The 21,899-nt window shown below is 40.6% G+C and overlaps 2 protein-coding genes across 4 annotated transcripts in view; one reads left to right on the plus strand and one right to left on the minus strand.

Moving 5' to 3' along the window:
• Nucleotides 1-1,831: 1,831 nt before the first annotated feature.
• LOC136642019 (UDP-glucuronosyltransferase 3A1-like) lies at nt 1,832-4,876 on the plus strand. The gene is given in 5 exon segments (XM_066618183.1): nt 1,832-1,916; nt 3,132-3,249; nt 4,237-4,533; nt 4,535-4,769; nt 4,862-4,876. Coding segments are annotated over 5 exon segments (750 nt in total).
• A 6,443-nt stretch (nt 4,877-11,319) lies between these two features.
• LMBRD2 (LMBR1 domain containing 2) overlaps nt 11,320-21,899 on the minus strand; it is a 33,215-nt gene continuing 22,635 nt past the window's right edge. For 2 of the 3 annotated variants that reach the window (XM_066615848.1, XM_066615849.1), the window contains exons 13-18: nt 20,458-20,555; nt 18,240-18,343; nt 17,436-17,482; nt 16,214-16,319; nt 13,922-14,054; nt 11,320-13,809 (exon numbers count right to left, since the gene is read on the minus strand). In XM_066615848.1, coding sequence (XP_066471945.1) covers nt 13,749-13,809; nt 13,922-14,054; nt 16,214-16,319; nt 17,436-17,482; nt 18,240-18,343; nt 20,458-20,555 — 549 coding nt within the window. In that variant the 3' untranslated portion in view covers nt 11,320-13,748. The remainder of the gene's footprint in view (nt 13,810-13,921; nt 14,055-16,213; nt 16,320-17,435; nt 17,483-18,239; nt 18,344-20,457; nt 20,556-21,899) is intronic. The other variant, XM_066615850.1, reaches the window with a different exon arrangement.

A 21,899-nucleotide genomic window follows, 5' to 3' on the forward strand; every position in this document is an offset into this window, starting at 1 on the left:
CCCTTAGAAGTCCGGGTGTTGCAGGTTTTCCACCATGAAACATGTATGAATGAAAACATGTGTATATTGTTTTGTTTTTTTTAGACACCCTGTATTTTTTGCTTATTTTGGGGACATTATTGGGAGCGTATTATTTTGGGGACTGTTTTGAAACAACAGTCCCCAAAACTGACTTCAATCAGTCAAACAAATGGGGCTTACAATCATGATTAATGCCTGGATCCTGAATAGGAAGTAGTAGCGTAGCTAGGGGGTGTGCAAAGCACTCAGTTTTGCAGGTGCTTGTGCAAGCGGCCCATCCCTTTTGAAGTCATTCCAGGCGTCGGGAGCGAAACAAAGGTGAGCACAGGGAGGCAGGGAGCCAAATACTTCCATTTTGCTCCCACTGCCCAGAATGGAGAGGCTGCTTGCATGGTGCATCCAGGTGCCTGTAAAACATAGTGCTTTGCCTCCCCCTCTACTATACTACTACTTCCTAGTCAGAATCCAGACATAATTAATCATGATTGTAAGTCCCGTTTGTTTGACTGATTGAAATTGGTTTTGGGTACTGTTGTTTTAAACCAGGGGTGTCCAAAGCTTTTGGCAGGAGGGCCACACCATCTCTCTGACACTGTGTTGGGGGACAGGGGAAAAAAAATTTACATTTAAAATTTGAATAAATTTACATAAGTTTACATAAATGAATATATTGAACTTATATGAATGAATAAAGGTCTTGGAATAGCTCAAGGACTATAAAAGGCCTTGCACAAAGCAAGACTGGCCTCTCCTTTGCTGCTGCTACTGCATCATAGATGTGAAACAGCAAGCAGTGGAGGGAGCTCTCATCCCACAGCTCACTCAAGAGGTCAAAAGTCGCCCTCATGCTGAGAGCAGTTGCATTGGGCCAGTGCGGGCTCCAACAAATCTCTGGAGGGCCAGAGGCTCATTGGAGACTGGGGGCTCCCTGAGGGCCACATTGAGGCCTTGAGGGCCACAAGTGGCCCCAGGGCCGTGGTTTGGGCACCCCTGTTTTAAACAGTTGGAATGGCTCCGAAGGGGATGGGCCGCTTGCATGGTGCGTTCAGGCACCTGCAAAACTGAGTGCTCTGCCCCCCCTCTAGCTACACCACTGCTAGGAAGCAACTCAGTGAAAGCAATTCTAGAGGAGGAGTTCTGTGAGTTTTTAGCAGCTGAATGGCTGAATCAGTGCGTTGCTACTTGCACAGGCCCATATAATCCATATAATCCAGCTTCCTGTATCTCACAGTGGCCCACCAAATGCTTCAGGGAGCACACAAGACAACAAGACACAACCTGTGTCCTGGTGCTCTCCCCTGCATCTGGCAATCAGAGGCAGCCTACCTCTACCTTGCACATACCTATCATCATCATCATAACTAGGTATTTATATTTTTGGTCATCGGATATTTCTGGTCATCGGATTACTCTTCTGACTTTATTCAAAGGTGGTTTACACAGGCAGGTGTTTCTAAATCCCTCAAGGGGATTTTTACAATCAAAAATGTTCTCTCTTTCAAGAACCAACAACATTTCAGAATGGATCTTCCTGGTTTGGTCTCACTTCTGGCCTCCAGTTCTCCCACGCAGGCTTGTAACCTATAACCCATCATGACTTGTAACCTATCATGACTTGTAACCCATGATGGACATATCCTCCACAAATTTGTCCAATCCCCTCTTAAAGGCATTAGGCCAGATGCCATCACTACTTCCTGTGGCAAGGGGTTCCACAGATTGACACGCTGGGTAAAGAAATATTTTCCTTTGTCTGTCCTAACTCTCCCAACACTCAATTTTAGTGGATGTCCCCTTAGTTGCCAAAGTGATGGAGAGTGGTGGAGAGCTAAGAGTGGTCAAGAGCGAGGGTGTTGTAGTGGTTTGGGAGGTGGACTTAGCTCTGGAAGATCCAGGTTCAAATCCCCCCTCAGCCATGAAGCTGCCTGGGTGTCCTTGGGCCAGTCACTTTCTCTCAGCCTCACTTACCTCACAGGGTTGTTGTGAGGACAAAAGGAGGGGAGAAGCTGTGTACACCTCCCTGAGCTCTTTGGAAGAAGGGTGGTATAAAAATGTGAAAAATATAATAATAATAATAATAATAATAATAATAATAATAATAATAATAATAATAATAATGTCTGTAGAACGCCACAAGATTTTGTCTGAAATGCATTTCTTCTTTGCCTGCTGTTTTAAGAAACTCCTGTGCTTCTTGCATTTTCTTGTCTTTCCACCAGCCAGCGGATAAAGGTCAAAGGCTTGCTTGAGAAAACGTCCGGTTCTCTGCAGTTTTGCTGGATAAGGTCAATTCTGTTGGGAGCCTCCATTCAGGGATCGGGGTTTCCTCTTTGAATTGGCTTTCACTTTTCCTGAACACTTGTGGTACCAGGTGATGTTCTCACATCTACCAGTAAGTACAGGTGCCAGGGTCTTCCTAACAGAGCTTGATTTGCAATCAGCTATTGGTCTCATGAATGTGACAGAAGTATCTGTGAGAAGTGTTGCAGAGCGTACATCGTACCTGGGCCTGGGGTCAAAAAAGGGGGCCAGGAGGCAAATTGACATATGAAGGGGGCAGGGAAGGGACCCAAAAGAAACTATTTACCCTGGGGAAAAATTCCTCTCAGTGTCTCTGCATGAGATTCCTTCATTCCTTGGTTCATTTTGCAGTTCACCTCCACAGCCTGCAGCTCTGCTTCTTTGTTCAAGTGATTTTCCCCCTCCAAATCTCTCAATCCTTGTTTAAAAGATACTAGCTCTCTTTTCCCCTTGGCATCCTACTAACTGCATAAATGGCATATGAATAGACACAAGCTGATTGGAGAAGAATGCATCTTTTTTTGTTGTTTGGTGTTCTGTTTTTAGATGATGCATGCACGGCATGTTCTGGCTTCCAAGAAACACCTCCAGTGGCAATGTTCATAATCCAAAGTACATTGTGATTATAAAACAGTTACATTGTCTGATGCATCATTTTAGTTGATGTAGATATTTTTAACAGGTTAATCTTATCCATGAGTTGAATAAAAGTTGTAGCCCTAATTGGAAGAAAAATGCAATTATATCGGAAAGATTATTTATAGAAAAAAGAAAATTTTCTTCTAAGAAAACATTATATTTGTTCTTAGGATTACAATATGAGCGTCCCGATTCCTACCACATTACAACTTGGTCTGCCAGTAAGGAATATATCGCTGAATTCAAGAAATGGTTTGATGAGTTCAAAAACAATTTTACAAAGGGCAGGTACTTTTATTAATTTGTATTATTCATTTTATAACAAACCTTGAGAAGCTGAAGTTGTCTGGCATTGTTACAATCAGGGCTACAAACAGGGCCTAGGAGAGGGGGGTAAAGGGCGTAATTTGTACCCAAGCCCAGGGTCGGAACCCAGGAGCCAAAATAGGGGGCCCAGAAATTTCCTGGGATCTTACATTTTCCAGTCTCACCCAGACTTACTATCCACGCAGGATGCTGGGGTTATTACCATGGGTTATTTACTGTGGGCACAAGACATACACACCAGGCCCAGGAATGCATACATTCCTTAACAGTGTCACTTATGGGAGGAAACTGACCTGCTACAATAGCTCTTTGGCTTTTGGGTCTGCTTATCATGAAGAAGTGTAAAGGAGTCCAGTGACAGACCTGTGGGAGTGCAGTTGCTGCAGAAGCAAGTTTTGGTACATACAGGACACTTTCCATTCTAGTGTGAGCCTAAATATAACGATACTAATCTCCTGCAATGATTTTCTATGTTTGAAAGATTTTAGAGAGACTGAGGAGTGTGTTTGGTTTTCCATATTACTGTATTTAGCTGCCAGTGCTCTGCATTGGGAAGACTGGTAGACCTGGGCTCCAAAGTCCATTCTGGCTGTTGCTACTTTCCCCCTTCCTATTTTGCCATTCTCCATTCTGGCCACACACACACACACACACACACGCACACACCACTCTGTTTCACCCCCTTTTCTTTGAGAAGGGGTCCAAAAGAAACTTTATACCCCCTGATAAAATTCCTCTTGGAGGCCCTGGCTACAAACCACAGAATGCTTTCCTCCCAGCAATTTAGCTGCATCACATATAATTTAAGAATGTACCCATTTAACAGGTGGCAGGAGATAGGATTGGGCTGTTATTGAATCGTCTTCTGGCTAACGTTCATTGGTATAGAATCTTGCCAAATGACAGAAGGTGCAAGTAGTTAAATATTTTTTTTCTTATCTCCTCCAGTGAGACGCTCCAATCTTACTTTGATTTGATGAGCCACCTGGCATTCCAGTGTCATATTTTACTGAATGAATCAGAAACGCTCAACTCTTTGAAGGACAGGTTGTTTGACATTGCAGTGATAGATGCTTTCAATCCCTGCTCCTTCTTGGCTGCAGAAAAGCTAGGACTACCATTTTCTGCTGTGTTCCCTTTGACTTTTGCTAATGCAGCACAGGCTGGAATACCGAGTCTGCTGTCTTATGTTCCTATAATGCTCTCTCGCCTGACCGATCACATGGACTTTTGGGGACGTCTGAAAATCTCTAATGGCTATTGGTTCACCAGTGTTAGATAATCAGGTGCATGCAAGATTTAAAGACATTATTAGCAAGCATTTCCTGGCTAGTTCCAGACCTGATCTCTCTGAGCTGTACTTGAAAGCAGAACTATGGATTTATAACACAAACTTCTTATTTGAATTTGCATGGCCCCTTCTGCCCAACACTGTATTTGTGGGTGGTTTATTGGTTAAACCAGCTAAACCGTTGCCAGAGGTAAGTATCAGCTGCATTTTTGTTCTTCCATAGAGCCTGGGAGAGGCCACAACAGTGGCTGTTTCATTTTAGTATGTTCTTCTTCTGTTTAGTCAACTCAACTTTGAGATCTCTCAACCTAACCTACCTCAGAGGCTAGTTGAGAGGGCCAGGGGGTATGTTTCCTATCTTTTTCCCCATGTGTTGCATTACCAGTAGACATTTTGATGAAACACTGCCCCCAAACCAGGCTCCCTGTGATCCAATGTATGATAGATCCATTTCTACGGTCCCTTTCCATCCCAAGGATCTCAAGCCTGCTTATAAGCCTGTCCTTCAAAAAGTGCCACCGCTGTGTGAGGTGTCCACGTGGGTTGTGAGTGCTTGGACACCCACATAGTGGCAGTGCTATTTGGTGGACTCCAGTGGGGCAGCTCTGCATAATCTGCCTCCCCACCCACCGCATGTCCCTGATGCTAATTTACATGAAATCAAACTGGCAGCCCTGGCAAACTGATTATATTAGGCCCTTTGTGGCATCGTGATGCCAGTTACAGTGTTGCAACGGACTTACAGTGTTGTATAGAGTGGGCTGGTGGAGACCATTTTGGATTTGTGATTCAAAATAATAGCACTGTATTGGTGGTGTCCTGATCCAGCACCTGGCTCCACACAGAAGTGCAGGTAAGCCACCAGGGTGGGCAGAACAGGGCAGCAAGAAGGAGGAAAGGCAGTGTGTATGTCCTGGTGTGCATAGCCTGCACCGGAATGCTATCTCCTTCCTTGCATGGAATCTTCCTGGACTCACATAGCTGGTGCAGGTCTAAGGAGATTCACAGGCAATTGAGGGGCTTACATAGAGAGAAGGGAAACTATTTTCCTGCTTCAATTCTTGAATTTGTATGAGAATGGCATCTTCTTGACCAATAATATAAAACATAACAAACCCACAGAACAATGAGGGAGCAGAAATTGCAAGCTTTAGGGTGCTTCCTAAACATAAAGCCAGAAACTAGGGACGTGGGTTCTCAAAAAAAGGTTTTCTGGAAGACCTTACTTGAGGTAGCCATCACTGCCCAATAGGGAAGGTACCTTGGTCAGGAAAGGCTATTCAGTGTGTTCTTGGTATTCATGAGAGCTAGGCTGAAGAAAACTCCAGCAGATAAAGACAGTGGCGTAGCTAGCGGGGGCAGGGGCAGTCCGCCCCGGGTAACACCCTTGGGGGGTGACACCGCAAATGCCCCAACATTGCTAACACCGCGAAGGTTAGAGTAATCCCATCATGCCATATACCGTTCGATGCGGAATTTCCAGCAGAATGCAAGGCAAAAAGCCAGAGTGAAATATCTCCTCTCCACCAAAGGTTATGGCCCAAAAACCAGAAACCCAAAAATGCATGGAGCCCTACGGAAAGTGAAACCAAGCCATATTGCGCGTTTAGTCGTGAGTAGGTGGACTTGCCTTAGTCCATTGGAAAGGGCAGGCTGAGAGGAATCCAACGACACCAGAATGGTTCCTGTTCAATGAAAGTAGCCCCCAAAAAACACCCAAGAAGGAAGTCCCTCCCTCCAAGCTGAGGAATGTATTGCGCCCTATGGAAAGCAATGGTGAAATTCTGACAGATCAGATATCTTAGCACATCTTTTCCAACAGCTGTTTGCTTGTGTCCTTTTACATTGCAAGTTCTTTGGGAACAGAAAGCTGCCCCAGTTTTCTTTTTATAAATCTGTAAATTGCTTTGTGAACTTCTTCAAAAAGTTCTATATTCTAGTATGTATTTGTATTTTATACTGCATAAATATATATGCTAAAAAAATGATATATAAAGGTGTGACTGTAAATTTGTACAGATACCCAAGGCTAGTATTGGGATGCAAAGGAAAAGACAGTAATGACAACATACAAACAAATCAGATTGCAGAAACAGACTGTTTCATGCAAACTTTATTCTGAGTAGCTCAAACGTACAAGTTTTAAAAACCAGTACATCAGTTACTTACAGAACACATTTGTCAGTACTGTATCAACTAAGACGACAAGATACTATGCAAATCTGCACTAAAGTGATCAAAGGCAGAGAAAGATCATCAAGCAAACAACACTGAGTGACATAGCTCATTTGCAGTACACATTTACAGAGGTGTTTTAATAGCTCAGCTTTACTGATCTGTGTTATAAAATCTTCTTTTGGCTCCTCCCAGAGAAAATGAGGTATAACCGATATTGGGGAAAGCCAGACAGCACACACTGCTTTCAGGTATACCATTTAGTATCATGACATAAAAACAGTAACAGCCCAATCCTACACCAGCTCCTGCTGGTGGGACAGGCTGGTGTGCAGCTGCAAATGTGCCGTAAAGCATGCTGCAGTCACTCAGAAGCCAGTGCCGTCAGCAGAGAGGTCTGTGCTGGCAGGCCTCTGTTGGCACTGGAACTGCACCCACTGACCAAGGTTAGTACCCCGCAGGGCAGTGGGGATGTAGGTGGAATGCGAATGGGGAGGAGGGCAGATCAGGCCCAGGAGGGGGGTGGGAATGGCAGCGGATGTTCCCTTGCCCTGGGGACCTCTGGCTGCTTCCCTGGCAGGATACAGTGGTGGCCATTTCAGTGCCGCTGTACTGAAAGACAAGCAACCTGGTTAGGATTGGGCTGTTAAGCATCATTGATTTATGTACTGTACTGCAGCTGGTGGTATACAAACTTGCTCTAATACCAATGAGGTTAAACACTATGATTTAGACTTTAATAGTTGTTTGGCTTCCCCTGGTTGACATATAATGGGTGAATATCAGTAAAGAATTGTCTGCTAAGAATCGCAGGTGTGCAGCAACTTAGGGTGCTACTGTTGAAATTGATTTTATAGCATGAAATACCAGTGCTTTTCTGGGATGCAACACTATGGTGTGCGAACAAATTCTAAGTGGAATTAATTCAGTGCAATGCAGCAAAATAAATACCTCTTCATCAATGGAAGAACTGAGTTCAGTACATTTGGCCAATATAAGAGGATAGGACAGGGAAGTGGCAGTTTTTCCTGGTTTAGTCAGACTAAAACACAGGCAGGGCTGCCAGAGTTCTGCTGAGAAGCAATGATCAACAGAACAGGAAGTGGGTCTTTATAAAAATCTCAACTTTATAGCTGGATACTTTAAACAGTGGTTCCCAAACTTTTTAGTATCAGGACCCACGTAAAGTTTGACTTTATCGGTTGCTCAAGCCTTTAAGGGTGATTCGGCAGCGCTCCTGCCAAGTAGCAGGTTGCTTAACCCTTTGATATACATAGCCGAATCCACCCTGTCAGTTTCATAGACCCATCAAAAATTGGGTTGCAAGTTTGCAACCCACTGGTGGGTCCCAGGCCCACAGTTTGGGAACTGTTGCTTTAAACATTTCAATGGCATTCTTGCAGTTTTAAAAGCAACTCACTCCTAGGAAAAACTAAATATGAAAACTGTTAAAATACATGTGATTACAGACTGTAAAAGGACAAATCAAAGGAAAAACATCATGAAAATATTACCCCACAAAGTGACATTCATTTTAATATTAAATACACCTCAGCTACAAAGTATTGGTAATGAGATAGTGTGTGTTTTAGGCTGCAATTCTATATACCCATACCTGTGAGCAAACCCCATTAAATTCAGTGGCGTTTACTTCTGAGTAGGCATACATAGGAGTGACCTGTTATGTCCTGCAAGCTGGATACAACATGTGTTGTATTTGATGACATTCAATTTGCAAATGACATTCAGTTAGGAATTCTTCAGTATTACAGCAATTAGGTCTTCATTTTTGAGTCAGCATTTCAAGTCAAAAGGAAAATAAAGTTTACTCCAGTTGTCCTGTTAGCAATAGCATACAGCATGTTCATATACAAAGGAAATATTTATATACTGATAGCTGTACCTCAGCTATAGAAAATATAATCCTCAGAGCAGCAATTCATTTTTTAAATAGCAAAATGTTGAAAACAACAACATGGTAAGGGACAGTTTTAAGAAGTAACTACATTATTTTAAAACAGCGCAGCAAAGTTAGAATGGCATGTAAAGACTAGGGGTTACATTTTTTTGTTTCTTTTGTTTCTAATGCAGCAGGTTTAATAGTACAACTTAAGACACCCCTCATTAAAAATGTGTATAGATCTCTTCCAAGAGTATTTTCCTTCTATCATCTGGAAACTGTATAAGCGAAACTCATTTATTCAACTGAAATCTGCAATATATATATATAAACACCTTTTGGGCATTTAAAAATTAGAGCAGTTTCTCAACACTTGTCCCCCGCTGTGCCACGTTTCATGGTTCACCTATGCGAAGCACCACCAGAAGTAAATGGCAATGATGTCATTGCCAGTTAATTCTGGATTGGGAGGCCATATATCAAGCAACAAACAAACAATTGTAAGAGGCTCAGAGTGGATGGGACAGCTTTTTATGAACGCAAGAAAAATGCTTGCTAGAGCTTTGTCTACCAAGCTGAGCTCCTATTGCTGTTTTTGTTGCACTGGATTGCTGGTCTTGTTGTCAGGTAGCAAGGGTCTGGGACCCGCGTGAATACTACCAGATACCACCTCAAGTATTACTGGTGGTAAGAGTACCACTGGTTGAGAAGTGCCTGATTAGAACAAACACAGATGATCAAAGAAGCATGATGTAAAAGTTAATTTTAATGTCAACTAATACACAACATTATATTTTATTAGACTACAATTCATATCACCCTTCTTAGATAGAAATAAATTATATCCTGGCAGCAAATATACATCTCATTGTTTATGGCAGGCCCCCAATGCCGTTTACAAAGCAATTTGGTTATTCCCAACAGGTATGATACGATGAGGCATGCCTGGGAAAATAAATCAATGACAAAAAAATGACATTTTACAGAATTGCACCTGCTAAAAAAAAACAACACCCCTGAATTCTCACAGATCTGCATTGAAACTGGAACATGAATCATTAAACCAAGTGTGTCTGATTACCAGAAAATGCTTTAAAAAATTAAGAAAAACTGGTCAGCATTACAAGTAAGTGCACTACCAGAGAAACTCACTTCAGGAGTACCCAAGTACTGCTAGCATTTCAGAAACTGACCAAACTTGAGAAGCCACATTCCTGTGCACAACTATAGCTATCCACTGTGCCACAGGGAGCTCTGTGCATAAACAAAAGTGTTGCCACTACTTTTGCTTTGAGCCTGAAGTTCCACAGCAGTATGTAATGAGTAAGACTATGCAAACAGGATTTCACTGTGCCATCTAAATTTCTGAGCCTGCAGTCCTATATACATGTGCATCCAAATGGGCTGGCCTCACATTGAAAGTTATCCTAGACTTCTCAGATATGGGACTGGCATGCAGGCCAGTTCCAAGTCAGTCCCAATGAGTTCAGTGGGAATGACTCCAACCAAGACCTCAGGATTGCTGCCTTAGAACACCAAGATTTCCTTAAAGGCAATTTCAGAGAGGAAAACAATGTTGCATTGCAATAGTGCCGATGCACATTTGCTTGCGCTAAAGATAAGCTCACCAAAGAGATTACCCAAAAAGAAATTAATACAATCTCATTTTTGGAGGGTTTTTTTTAAAATTAAGTTTCTAATTTAGAGGAACAGAGACAGCAAGTTTAGATCTCCTAGCAACAACAGGATTCTTGAAGGCAAAATGTAATACAGAAAACATGCAGGTGCTCCTCCAAATGTTTACTAATTAGCTCTGAGTGCATAATTAGCATTTTCAATAGTTATTCAAAAAGCCTTTCCAATGTCATATTTTCAATTCCTGGAATTTTTATAATTTCATTATTTTTTCTCCAGCAGTGTTTTTCAGAGATAAAACCTCTAGGTCTTCTCTAAAAGGAAGGAAACTTCATAGAATGTGCACCATTTTAAGAGATTATATCTGCTTAGGATAGATAAAAAGATGTGACTGATTTCCAAGGATATGAATGAACTGGCATTTAGCATTATGCCACCCCTACATTTCTTTTAAAACCTGTATAAATTACTGTATAAGTCATAGGATTGAAAACTTCCATGAACGCCATATCAAAAATTAAAACAGGTAACATGCTTTCATCTGCCATTAACTTTCAATATAAGCATTACTTAAATGACACTTCACTGAAGCTACTGAGTCACATTAACACTGATTTTTTCCCAAGATGAAGGCTAAGGGCTTACGCAGATGCTACAAGAGATAAATACTGTAACTACCTCTGGCTTTTGCCTTCCCTTCTTCCTCATAAGATCTAAGACCTCATAAGAGTGAGGTGGCAAAGTCTGCGGATGACACCAACTTTTCTGAATGGTAAAGACCAAAAGTGATTGTGAGGAGCTCCAGAAGGACCTCTCCAGACTGGCAGAATGGGCAGCAAAATGGCAGATGCGTTTCAATGTCAGTAAGTGTAAAGTCATGCACATTGGGGCAAAAAAATCAAAACTTCACATATAGGCTGATGGGTTCTGAGCTGTCTGTGACAGATCAGGAGAGAAATCTTGGGGTGGTGATGGACAGGTCGATGAAAGTGTCGACTCAATGTGTGGCGGCAGTAAAGGCCAATCTATGCTTGGGATCATTAGAAAAGATATTGAGAACAAAGCAGCTAACATTATAATGCCGTTGTACAAATAGATGGTAAGGCCACACCTGGAGTATTGTGTTCAGTTCTGGATGCCGCATCGCAAAAAAGACATAGTGGAAATGGAAAAGGTGCAAAAGAGAGCGACTAAGATGATTACTGGGCTGGGGCACCTTCCTTATGAGGAAAGGCTATGGCGTTTGGACCTCTTCAGCCTAGAAAAGAGACGCCTGAGGGGGGACATGATTGAGACAAACAAAATTATGCAGGGGATGGACAGAGTGGATAGAGGGATGCTCTTTACACTCTCACATAACACCAGAACCAGGGGACATCCACTAAAATTGAGTGTTGAGAGAGTTAGAACAGACAAAAGAAAATATTTCTTTACTCAGTGTGTGGTTGGTCTGTGGAACTCCTTGCCACAGGATGTGGTGATGGCATCTGGCCTGGACGCCTTTAAAACGGGATTGGACAATGGTGGAAAAATCCATTACGGGTTACAAGCCATGATGTGCATGTACAACCTCCTGGTTATAGAAATGGGCTATGTCAGAATGCCAGATGCTAGGGAGGGCACCAGAATGAGGTCTCTTCTTATCTGGTGTGCTCCCTGGGGCATTTGGTTGGCCGCTGTGAGATACAGGAAGCTGGACTAGATGGGCCTATGACCTGATCCAGTGGGGCTGTTCTTATGTTCTTATCTAGTCACATTTTGCCCAAGGATTGCAGCCTGAATATTTTATATACAATGCACTCAGATCCTTTATTTCTCTAAAATACCCAATAATCTTGTAATGACTTACACTACATATGACAATTTAGCATTGCACTCAACTGTCATGGTTAAGCGCTAGCTTTAGTCAGGAGGGGGGAAAAATGTTCATGAAAATGCACATTTTTACTCAAAATCACACCACATTTGCTTCTGATTTTACCTGCCCCGATTTACACTGCACATTTTCCATCTAGCACTGATGAAGCCACTTACGTAGAAGACCTCTGTCCATGTTTCCTAACTGACATTTCTTGAACAAGCAAGCATTTATTCTTTTGTTGTGAAAATCTGTACTGACTGTAAAAAGTGCAAATATCATAAAATACAGATGCCCTTTCCATAAAGAAAAGCAATTGGGATGTCACTTCTGCCACTTACTATAAGGAATTATGCTAGAGAAGTTTCTTAAAAAAAAGAATCACACATAGCTCCACATCTCACTCATTGTGAGAGCTATGTGAACTGCACAAGATTTTTGAAGTGATTAACTTAACAGGGAGGTTTAAAACTTCACATATTGAGTCATTGAGTGTAGTTTAGCCATAGCAGATTTTCAGCAGCAGCTATCGTATTAAATCTTTAAAGAAATCTCTGTGGTGGATGTTCTCTCATCTAATGTGCTAGTGTATGTACATATATATCAGCACCAAAAAACATTTAAGATCCTGTTGGGTCTTCACTATCATGCATGTTAACATCACTCATATGCACATAATGTTAACAAATCATTGTCAGTTCTTGTGATTAATATGCAGGCATTCCAGACAATAAAGTGATTTTGTACAGATTTGTCCATAAATCCCTTTGACTCTTCAAGAACTCCAGATGAAGGATGGTCATTGGTATCCCATGAGCCAGCCTGGCGGGCCTGTCAGTCATGCTCAAGATTTGAATAGATTGCTGTCCTTAAAATATGCATTGAGCTACAGTAATGTGATGAAACCCAATACAGTAAGTGCTCAGGATGACCTGGCTACATCTTAAAACCAAGAGCCTTCTGTAAAAGAAAATCCAAACAATCTCCAAAGTGTACAAATGATAGCTCAGTTTCAGCCCTACATTTATTTAAAATCAAGTCTACATTAACTTTTAGCAGATTTAGAATGATTTCTCTGATCTGACAGTAAAATACAAAATCATATACCTTTATGTATCCCATGGCTGACAAGTCAAGCAGAGACACTTCTGAATCTAAATTCGGGACAAATTGCACCCAGGATAAGACCAATCCCACAAGGCAAGAGGTTCAGGCTCCCTGTCCTTCTGCCTACATCCCATTCTACCCTCCCTCGACCCCAAAAATCCCTTCTTGTACTATTCCCTTCTATGTAAATTCCTTCTCCTTGTCATACAATCATCTTGGTATAGCTCACAACTACCATATCAGGGCAGAAGTGGAAGGGTATAGGGGGGAAGAGGAAATGGGAAAGGCACTGCTGAGATGGTCCCAAGTTCAGAAACCAATGCTCCAGCCCATCATCAACTGGGCAACTAATTGTACAAAGTGCATGTCTAAGAAATAAAGTTCCTTATTTCTCACATTTTTCTTTTTTTGTAAAGTGAGGTTGTTTTGGTTGCAAGATGTGTTACTGAAAGAGCATTTTCAAAGTAATGGATGTGAGACTTGGATCCAGAAGTTTAGACATCATCAAATATTCTGCTTTGCGACATTGATAAGTATCTTCCACCAGGTTGATATCTGCAGGTTACAAAGAAAGCTGTTATACAGAATTTAAATACTTTTCTAAAAAAACTTACACAATCTTAAAAGAAAAAAATGAATTACAGGAGTAATTCTGTATACTGCTCACCTTCCCGAGTCAGAATCAAGAGGATCGTCATTAATCGAGTCAGCATTAAAGTCCAGGGGTTCTACATCTTGGAGAAGCTCAGTTCTATCTCTTTCATTCCTCCCATTTGACCTGGTGTATTTGGAAGTTACTGCTAAAAATAATATATATATTTAGAACATTTTGAACAACAGAAAAAGTATGCTAAAATACTTTGTTCAAAGATTAGATCAAGCATATTATTAAAGTAAAATATGTGCGGCAAGTGGACTTGCACAACATCTTGGATCTAGACTAGCAGGACAACTTCACACAAGGAACCTTCCTGCCTCCCCACTTTATACTGTAGCCCTTGAGCCCCTCCCCTGCAAGAAGTTGGTCCTGATGGTCACAACACAGGGTAAATCCTCTAAAGTCAGGTAAAGGCCTTTCATTCACAGAGTACACCTTGCAGAAAAAGTGTCTAAAGAAGACTTTTGATACTGCCCTTCTTCCATACACCTCCATTCCACTTACTTTCAGCTGCCCCTGAATCATCAGAGATCCATTTGGGCAGCTCAGGGGACTGCAGCAGGGAGAAGGAGGTGGGAAAGATCTCCTGTGTAAGTGTCAGTCTGCTCACAGAAGATCCAACCAATTTTAAGTAAGTGCTCATATTGGTATCCCTAAAATACTATTCTGTTAGCTAAAAGTTCTCAACTTTTCTCTCACATAAAGAAAGGTTGACTACCCTCTCCTCCCTTTCACTGGCAATAGTTCTGAGAAAAACCTCATTTTCCTCCTGAACGTGTGTGCATAGGAGTATATTCAAGAAGTGTTACACAGATGTTGTAGGAAAGATTTGTGTAGTGAAAACACTACATTTTCCCCTGCAAATACTTCCATGAATAAAATGTTATGTTGAATTCCTCCCTAGAACCAAAACCCATGACCCTGTTAAATGGGTCTGCCTGGCCCACAGGTGTACACATTTGGTCTCTGTTACATATATGCAACTTGGGGCAGAAATGTAAAGTAGAATTATCTGGGAGAAAAATCAGGATATTTTATCGTGTATGAAATCATTACACTACAGCAGTAAGTTATGCACATTCCTCCCTGGTATCCAGAGACTTTCCCAATGCAAACTCTCTAGTCACCTTACACTTGAAATGCCTGTACAACTACAAGGGTTAACTGAAAAGTTATCTGTCTGCATAGAATGGAGTTTGGTTTGAAAACAAACTGATAATTTTTTGGCAACCTCACATGCATCCTGTGATGGTTCTAATGTGGGTCAGACTTCAAAAAAGGTATGCTGGACTTATCACCATTTAATTTTGTACTACTGCAAAAAGTCAACTGCCATGAATAAACCAATTACTGGGTACACCTTCTTTGGTAATGTTAATAAATATCATTTGATGCATTAACAAGCACTATCTGCCCCAATGAGGCATACGTCCACCTAAGGTACAGATTGTCATATGATGTTCTATAGCTAAGGCAGGGTTGGATCTCAAATATCACAGTTGTGCCTGCTTAAAAAATAGGGCCTGCCCAACAAGTTCCTTTGCTTATGCAGGGATGGTGTAGGAGCTGAATCCAAGCCACTAATCAGCCAAAAATATGAATCCTTAAAACTTCAGCCAAAAACTAACCCACAAGCTTGGGTAGATTACTTTGAAAGATAATGGCAACACACACTAAAGAGTCAATCTAAGCAGAAAGAAAATAAAACCTAAAGCTGTAAGTTTTCCAGTGTTCATCATGGTTTCCAAAGACCAGAGCAATAGTGGAGGGATTAAACACAGCCATTTTCAAAATCAGAATGAACAATAGCAATGTGCTCACTGGCTGTGGTTAATAGAAGTTTTATTATTTTCAAACTGAGAATGTGATCCTGAACCCGGTTATTTAAAATTAACACTCACTGGGACCTACCCATATGCAACTGGTTTTATGTAACCTGCCTTGAGCTCTCTTTGAATTGCAACAGGATACACACTGCTATAATAATAAATGAAATAATTGCAGAACTGCAACCAAAATATGAGAACTGTGACTCTGAGATATATAATGAAGTCTTCCACCCTGGACTAGCAGGCTACTAGCAGTCTTCCACCCTGGCCTTAAGAAAGAGAAGAAGTTACCTGGCAGAGAAAGAGAGGTAAATACTCCCACAATGAGTCCTGAACAATTCTACAGACAAGAGGGGAAATTTCCAGGAGCCAATACATTGATCTATTTAAACATAGTTAAAACTGAAACAATACAATGGTACAATCCACTTTGGTTCAGTAACAGTCAAGCAGAGAAAAAAAAAGCTCTTACATCTATTTGTGTTTGTCTCTATGAAGCTGGACTCCTTTTGGTCGGCTTGAACATTTCTGTTTCTAGTAGAATCTTCACGGCTGTTTCCATACCGTTCTTTCCACTCCTGACAAAAAATTATAACACACATACAAGCACAACCTGTATATTAAAAGAAAGGTCCCTAGTATTGCTAATATAACATTTTTTGAAAATTACAGCATTATCAAATCATCTGTGTCTTTCACATACACTGGTGAAAAATGTTGGCCCCAAGAACCCTTACCAAAGCTTAATGGAACAATGACTAAGACTGGCTGCCACACTATAACAGGGCAGAGCTAACTACTAAATTTTATAATCAGTAATTTACTGCCGCTGAAGACACCAGCACACCTTTCCCACTCCATTAATTGGTCAGTAATTGAACTCTTTGGGACACACTTTTGGCTGACAAAGATGAGTGTTATCTCATGCCCTAAGCTATAGAAACAGTAAACACCACTGGCCTATAGAAAATGCAATTTTTAAAAATTTCTTTCTGTGTGCAATAAAATTCTAACATGCTTCTCAATAACATAATCAAGGCTGCAATCCTAAGCAGAGCTGGGTGTGCTTAAAACCATGAACTTCAATTCTGCCACAGGATCAGGTTGCACATTGGAAAGATATCTACACCCTCCAAAACAGCGATAAAGGTTGCTGTTATTCCAACACTCCTGGGGGCAAGGGGGATAAGAATAGGTCCTCAGTTTGGCTGTACTTGTCATAAGAGGCAACTAAACAGCCACCGGGTAGATGAGACTCATTAGCCTGGGAAGGCAGCTCATCTGAGGGAAGGAAAATTCTGATCCCAAACTTCCACTGCCTTGTGGCTACATCCAGTTATGGCTTCAGGAGTCAACCTCGAGGCAAAATCCAGAGCCGGAGTCCCTGATGCAGTTCGTGGTTGAACACAGTCATGTTCTGGCAACTCCTGCGACGCGGCTGAAACCAACCGTATTGGCTTCTGCCTTTCCATTGGACCATTTCAGCGACGTGGAGAGGGGGGATATGCTGCATGGTTAACAGTCTATCCTCCATATCTACTTTACCCAGGCTTCGCGCACTGGAGAGGACACTGTTCCAGAACCACTATTCAGAGCACGATACCATAGTCTTCCGAGACTGAAGGATGCCAACAAACATTCCAACACTTTACTTCTACTAATTGGACAAAAAATACTAAACAGTCCACACATACCCTTCTTCTATTTTCACCTTCTTCCTGTCTTTGCCGTTTTCTTTTTTCTAGGGAGACAAATATGTTCATTTATAAGAGAATAAAAAAATCATTTTCATGTGTATTTTTAATGAAGGCCATTTTTTAAATTAACATTGGAGTGAGAGGAGGGGGAATTGTGCAATGGCTATTTAAACATTTCTACTTTATTTGGGGCAAGCTCATGACACCACTGAATGATATTCTGCTATTTGTAATACACAAATGTGGTACAATTCAATAACTGGAAACTGTAAGAATTAATAACTATTACCCTCTGGATAGCATGACACAAAATAATGTTCCCAAATTAAAGCAGCACAAGTCAACCACAGGAGCTCAAGCACATCCAACAGCATTGGATGTGCTTAACGAATCCTCATGCACTTAATGTCAAGGGAAAGGAAAAGCTAGTAGAAAGCAGTTTGGCAGGGGTTTAAATGTAGAGGCAACTTTATCACAAGGGGCGAGGTTCTTCCCTGTTCACAATGTACAACTAAACTGAAAAGTAGATCCAAAATTTATGGAGGATGGCTCTCTTAAGGCTCATGGGATTTAAGAGTGTGCTCAGAAGTATATATCTCTAATGACAGAAATTAATCTCCATTACACCTTACTTATGAGATTTTCAAGGCATCCAACTGACCACTTTCGGACACTGAGTGCAGGACCAGGTATACCTCCGGCAATTCTTAGGAAGAATCGCTGAGTGAGTGGCTAACGCACATCTTTCTCTCTCTGTTAAGTTTGCATATTTTTGTTTTGCTATAAATTCTGGCACTTTACCTCTTCTGATTAATTCTTTTCCTTCATCTATGAGGTCTGAAGTCATCTCGTTGTCTCCCATAAACTGCTGGAATCCCAGAAGGTTCAAACACCGGGTTCCTAAACTAATAAAAACAAGTGACAAAATATTTCTGTCAATATTCAAAAAATATTAGCTGTAATAAGAGAAATGGAATGATTCAAACTTCTATCTGTGCTGTTTTTTTCACAAGCTCCTTCTATTGCCCCTCCTCAGACAAGGACAGCTAATTACTGAAATGGGAGATTCTGTGTTCAAACAAATACAGACTCTCTGTTATTTAACTAGTTCCTCTAGGTGAGATAGCAGGGAAGAAGTGAGAGAGGGGATGAACCCAAGGCCTACCCTGACCTCATGTAAGACAGAACACAGGGAACACATGGATATTTCAATGACTTTCCTTTCCTAAGCAAGGGTGGAACACTGAAAGAGAAACAGGTATACAATCTAAGACAGATAATATTTAGTAGATTCCCAGGTGATTTGTATGAGATTCTGGCTCCTAGTATTTTAAAAAATAATAGCAACAACAACAAACACCTCTGCTTACTAACTTAAACTGCTGAGACAAAACTTGGAACAGGAGAGGAAGAAAAAAAAGCTGGATTTTTGTGGAAGAGGGTTGACCTCTTGAACCTGGAAATGCACTCCTAGGCTGGGCTCAGAGGCTGTCCTTAAATCCCTATGTATCCCTCCTGAGCTGCAGTGTTGCACCTGACTCCACTTAATAAATCTCAGGTATTGGTACAACCTAAAACAGATCCCACAAATCTGAACCCTGCCCACCATGGATTAATTGTTTGCATTTAACCCTGCTTGAGTGAAAAGAGAGTGCGAGTGTAGGGAATTGGAATGTCAGATACAACAATGAAAAAATTTCAGCAGTAAAGTGTGAAAGATGAAACCATAAAGCCTTATCTAAGACAAACCAAATAAATACAGCCTGCTGAAATGTATGTACCAATAACCAGTTAGGAAACAGCTTGGGAATATCTTGTGTGGTACAGAAATCAGGTACCTGGCTGGAGATGCAAAATGATAAGGCACTCAGCTCACTCACTATCAAAGTTTAATAAAAAAAATATGGGACATGGGTCAATTATGATTTGTAGGGCGGCTTAAGTTTGCTCTAGTTTTTGTGGCAGAAATTCCTCTTAACTATATTACTAACATAACAATGATCTCATTTTGCATCCATCCTCAGTCACACCTACCAACTCATTACGTTTTTTGTATTGATAAACAGAGACTATAATCTAAAGCAATGAAAGCAGTGTTAGAAAAAAACAAACACTAAGAAGTCTAATAAACACTTGAACACAAAGTACCTTAATGGAGAGATGTAAAATTGCTAGAAATTTGAAGCCATGGTGGGGGGGAGGGGAGAACCATTTTGGGGGCGAAAAAGTGGAAATTTTGGGAAAATTGAAATATAAAAAATTTTTACTTTCCTATCAAGACTACACATATTTTACTACTTTAGCAGCATAAAATGCATCATTTATAAAACAGGTAGCATATAAAATTGTACTTTCACTTATACAGGAATAACCTAATTATCAGTTGATTTTTCTCATACGATTTTATCACAACATGATAAAAAGCGTCCTTTAAATTAAAGGAAAAACATCCCTTTTAAAAACAGCCTCACTTACCATTGTAATGAGGAAGATCCATAACATCTACATAAAAAACCCAAAATATTTTACCCAAAATTTTTATCCAAATTTTAAAAGACCTGGACTCAGAAGGCTAATCTCAATAACACAAATATTCAGAACACACAGTTCCTGGCATTTTGAGTGATTAAACTTTAACTTTAAAAGTGTCTGTCATTCCAAAATAAAAAATATTTCATCTGAATTGTTATCAGCATTCCCCCAAAATTCCAGTTTTTTCCATTCGAAATGTTGAAAATTGTACTGGGGGGGAGGCCAAAGTTTTTTCCATTTTTTCCAATTTTGTTTCTGGGCCTTCACAAGTCTAGGTTGCACTCTTGCACAGAAATGACTCTTACATGTTTTTAAGTTAGTACCTGCAATTTGAAACAAGCAATTTTATAGACCTCTTGGGAATGGTTGCAATAAATCCTGGATGAAGGCTTTACTGGGAAGTAAGTAGTAATTTCAGAAAAATCTGTATATCCCAGAAAAACCTGTGTACCCAAGTAAACAGAATAAATCCAAAATAATTATCTACCTGAAATAAGTAGCAATACAGAGAATGACAACCAGCATAGGATAATAAATATAAAAGCCATCTGCAATGAAGGACAACACTCTCATGGATCCCATAATCTGTGGGCAAAAGAGGTTAAGAAATCTCAGTCTTTAAAGAAATAAAAAACAAAACACATTTTTATATATACTGGTATTTATTACTGTTCAGATATTTTGATTGCTGGCCATACTGGCTAGATAATTCTAGTACATTCATGATGCATGCCACAGACAGCTGCTTATCCTTGCTTATAATTTGTCACAGACAAAAACAAATAATGCTTAAACTATCTACCTATGGATGACTTTGCACCAATACAAACAAGTAGAAAAGGAGACAACTTGATGGCCTGGTTCAGACACAGCACTAAACCATGATTTATTGCAATAGGAATGTGCCTAAAAGGGCCATAACCTTAACACTCCCCTCCCGAATCTTCTCTTGCATGTGGGAAGAAGAGAGTGAAAGCTTTGTGATTGAGATATTTTATATATATAAAATGCCAATAAAATATATCAAATCACGATTTGTGCCTTGTTTGGAATCCTAACACCAAGACTCTAATTTAACTGCTTTTCCAACACAAAACTAGTTTGTTCTGCTTTCATTTGAAGAAGTCGTCTTCTCCCTTCTGTTGGGCAAGAGGGAGGAGGAGGAAAAACATGTGAGCCCACACCTCCCTTAAGTTAGTACTCCATGAGCCAAGTTGTTTATAAATAGTACTTGGCACTGTTATATTGGTTTATTTCTTTAGTTTTATTTAGTTTTTTGTTTTTAACCCTTCTTGGCTATCTTGATGCATCCTAGAAACTGGAATATATAAATATGCAAAAATAATAAAATTAAACCATAGTTCAGTATGTCAACCTCAAGGTAATTTCCTGAACTGTGTACAGATTTACATGTAGATCTAGAAGCACCTTGCTCTGTGCTGCCATCTGCTGACAGAAAATGGTACATTGCTCTCCACTGTCTTCCATGTGCAATTCAAGATGCTGCTTTTAAAGGTGTTATGCCCCAGTTGTCTTGGGCACTGCACATTTCAATGCAATGTCTTTGGCCTGCTGCAAATGTCTTCACAACTATTCAACTGAGACTTTGACCATGTATAAAGGTAGGTGGAAAGGGGTTTTCCAAAACTGTGAAATTTCTGTGAAACCATGCAAGTTCAAGACCAAATGTTTGTCAAAAGCATTGGTTATTTTATATGTACAATGGGCCCTTGTTACCTGCAGATTCAATTATCTTTGGGTCCTATTAGTGCCATTGACTTTAGTGGGAGAGTTAAGCTCAGGCTCATTTCCATTTTGATTAACAGGAGTTTTCACATTGAATGCATTATGCTGGCCAGTTTCTCAACTGAAGTGCATTATCTCGATTTAGAACCAACTGCACTAGCTGCCTATCAGTTTCTAGGCCCA

Source organism: Tiliqua scincoides, chromosome 2 (genome assembly GCF_035046505.1).
Source record: "Tiliqua scincoides isolate rTilSci1 chromosome 2, rTilSci1.hap2, whole genome shotgun sequence".
In the NCBI taxonomy this organism is placed as follows: domain Eukaryota; kingdom Metazoa; phylum Chordata; class Lepidosauria; order Squamata; family Scincidae; genus Tiliqua; species Tiliqua scincoides.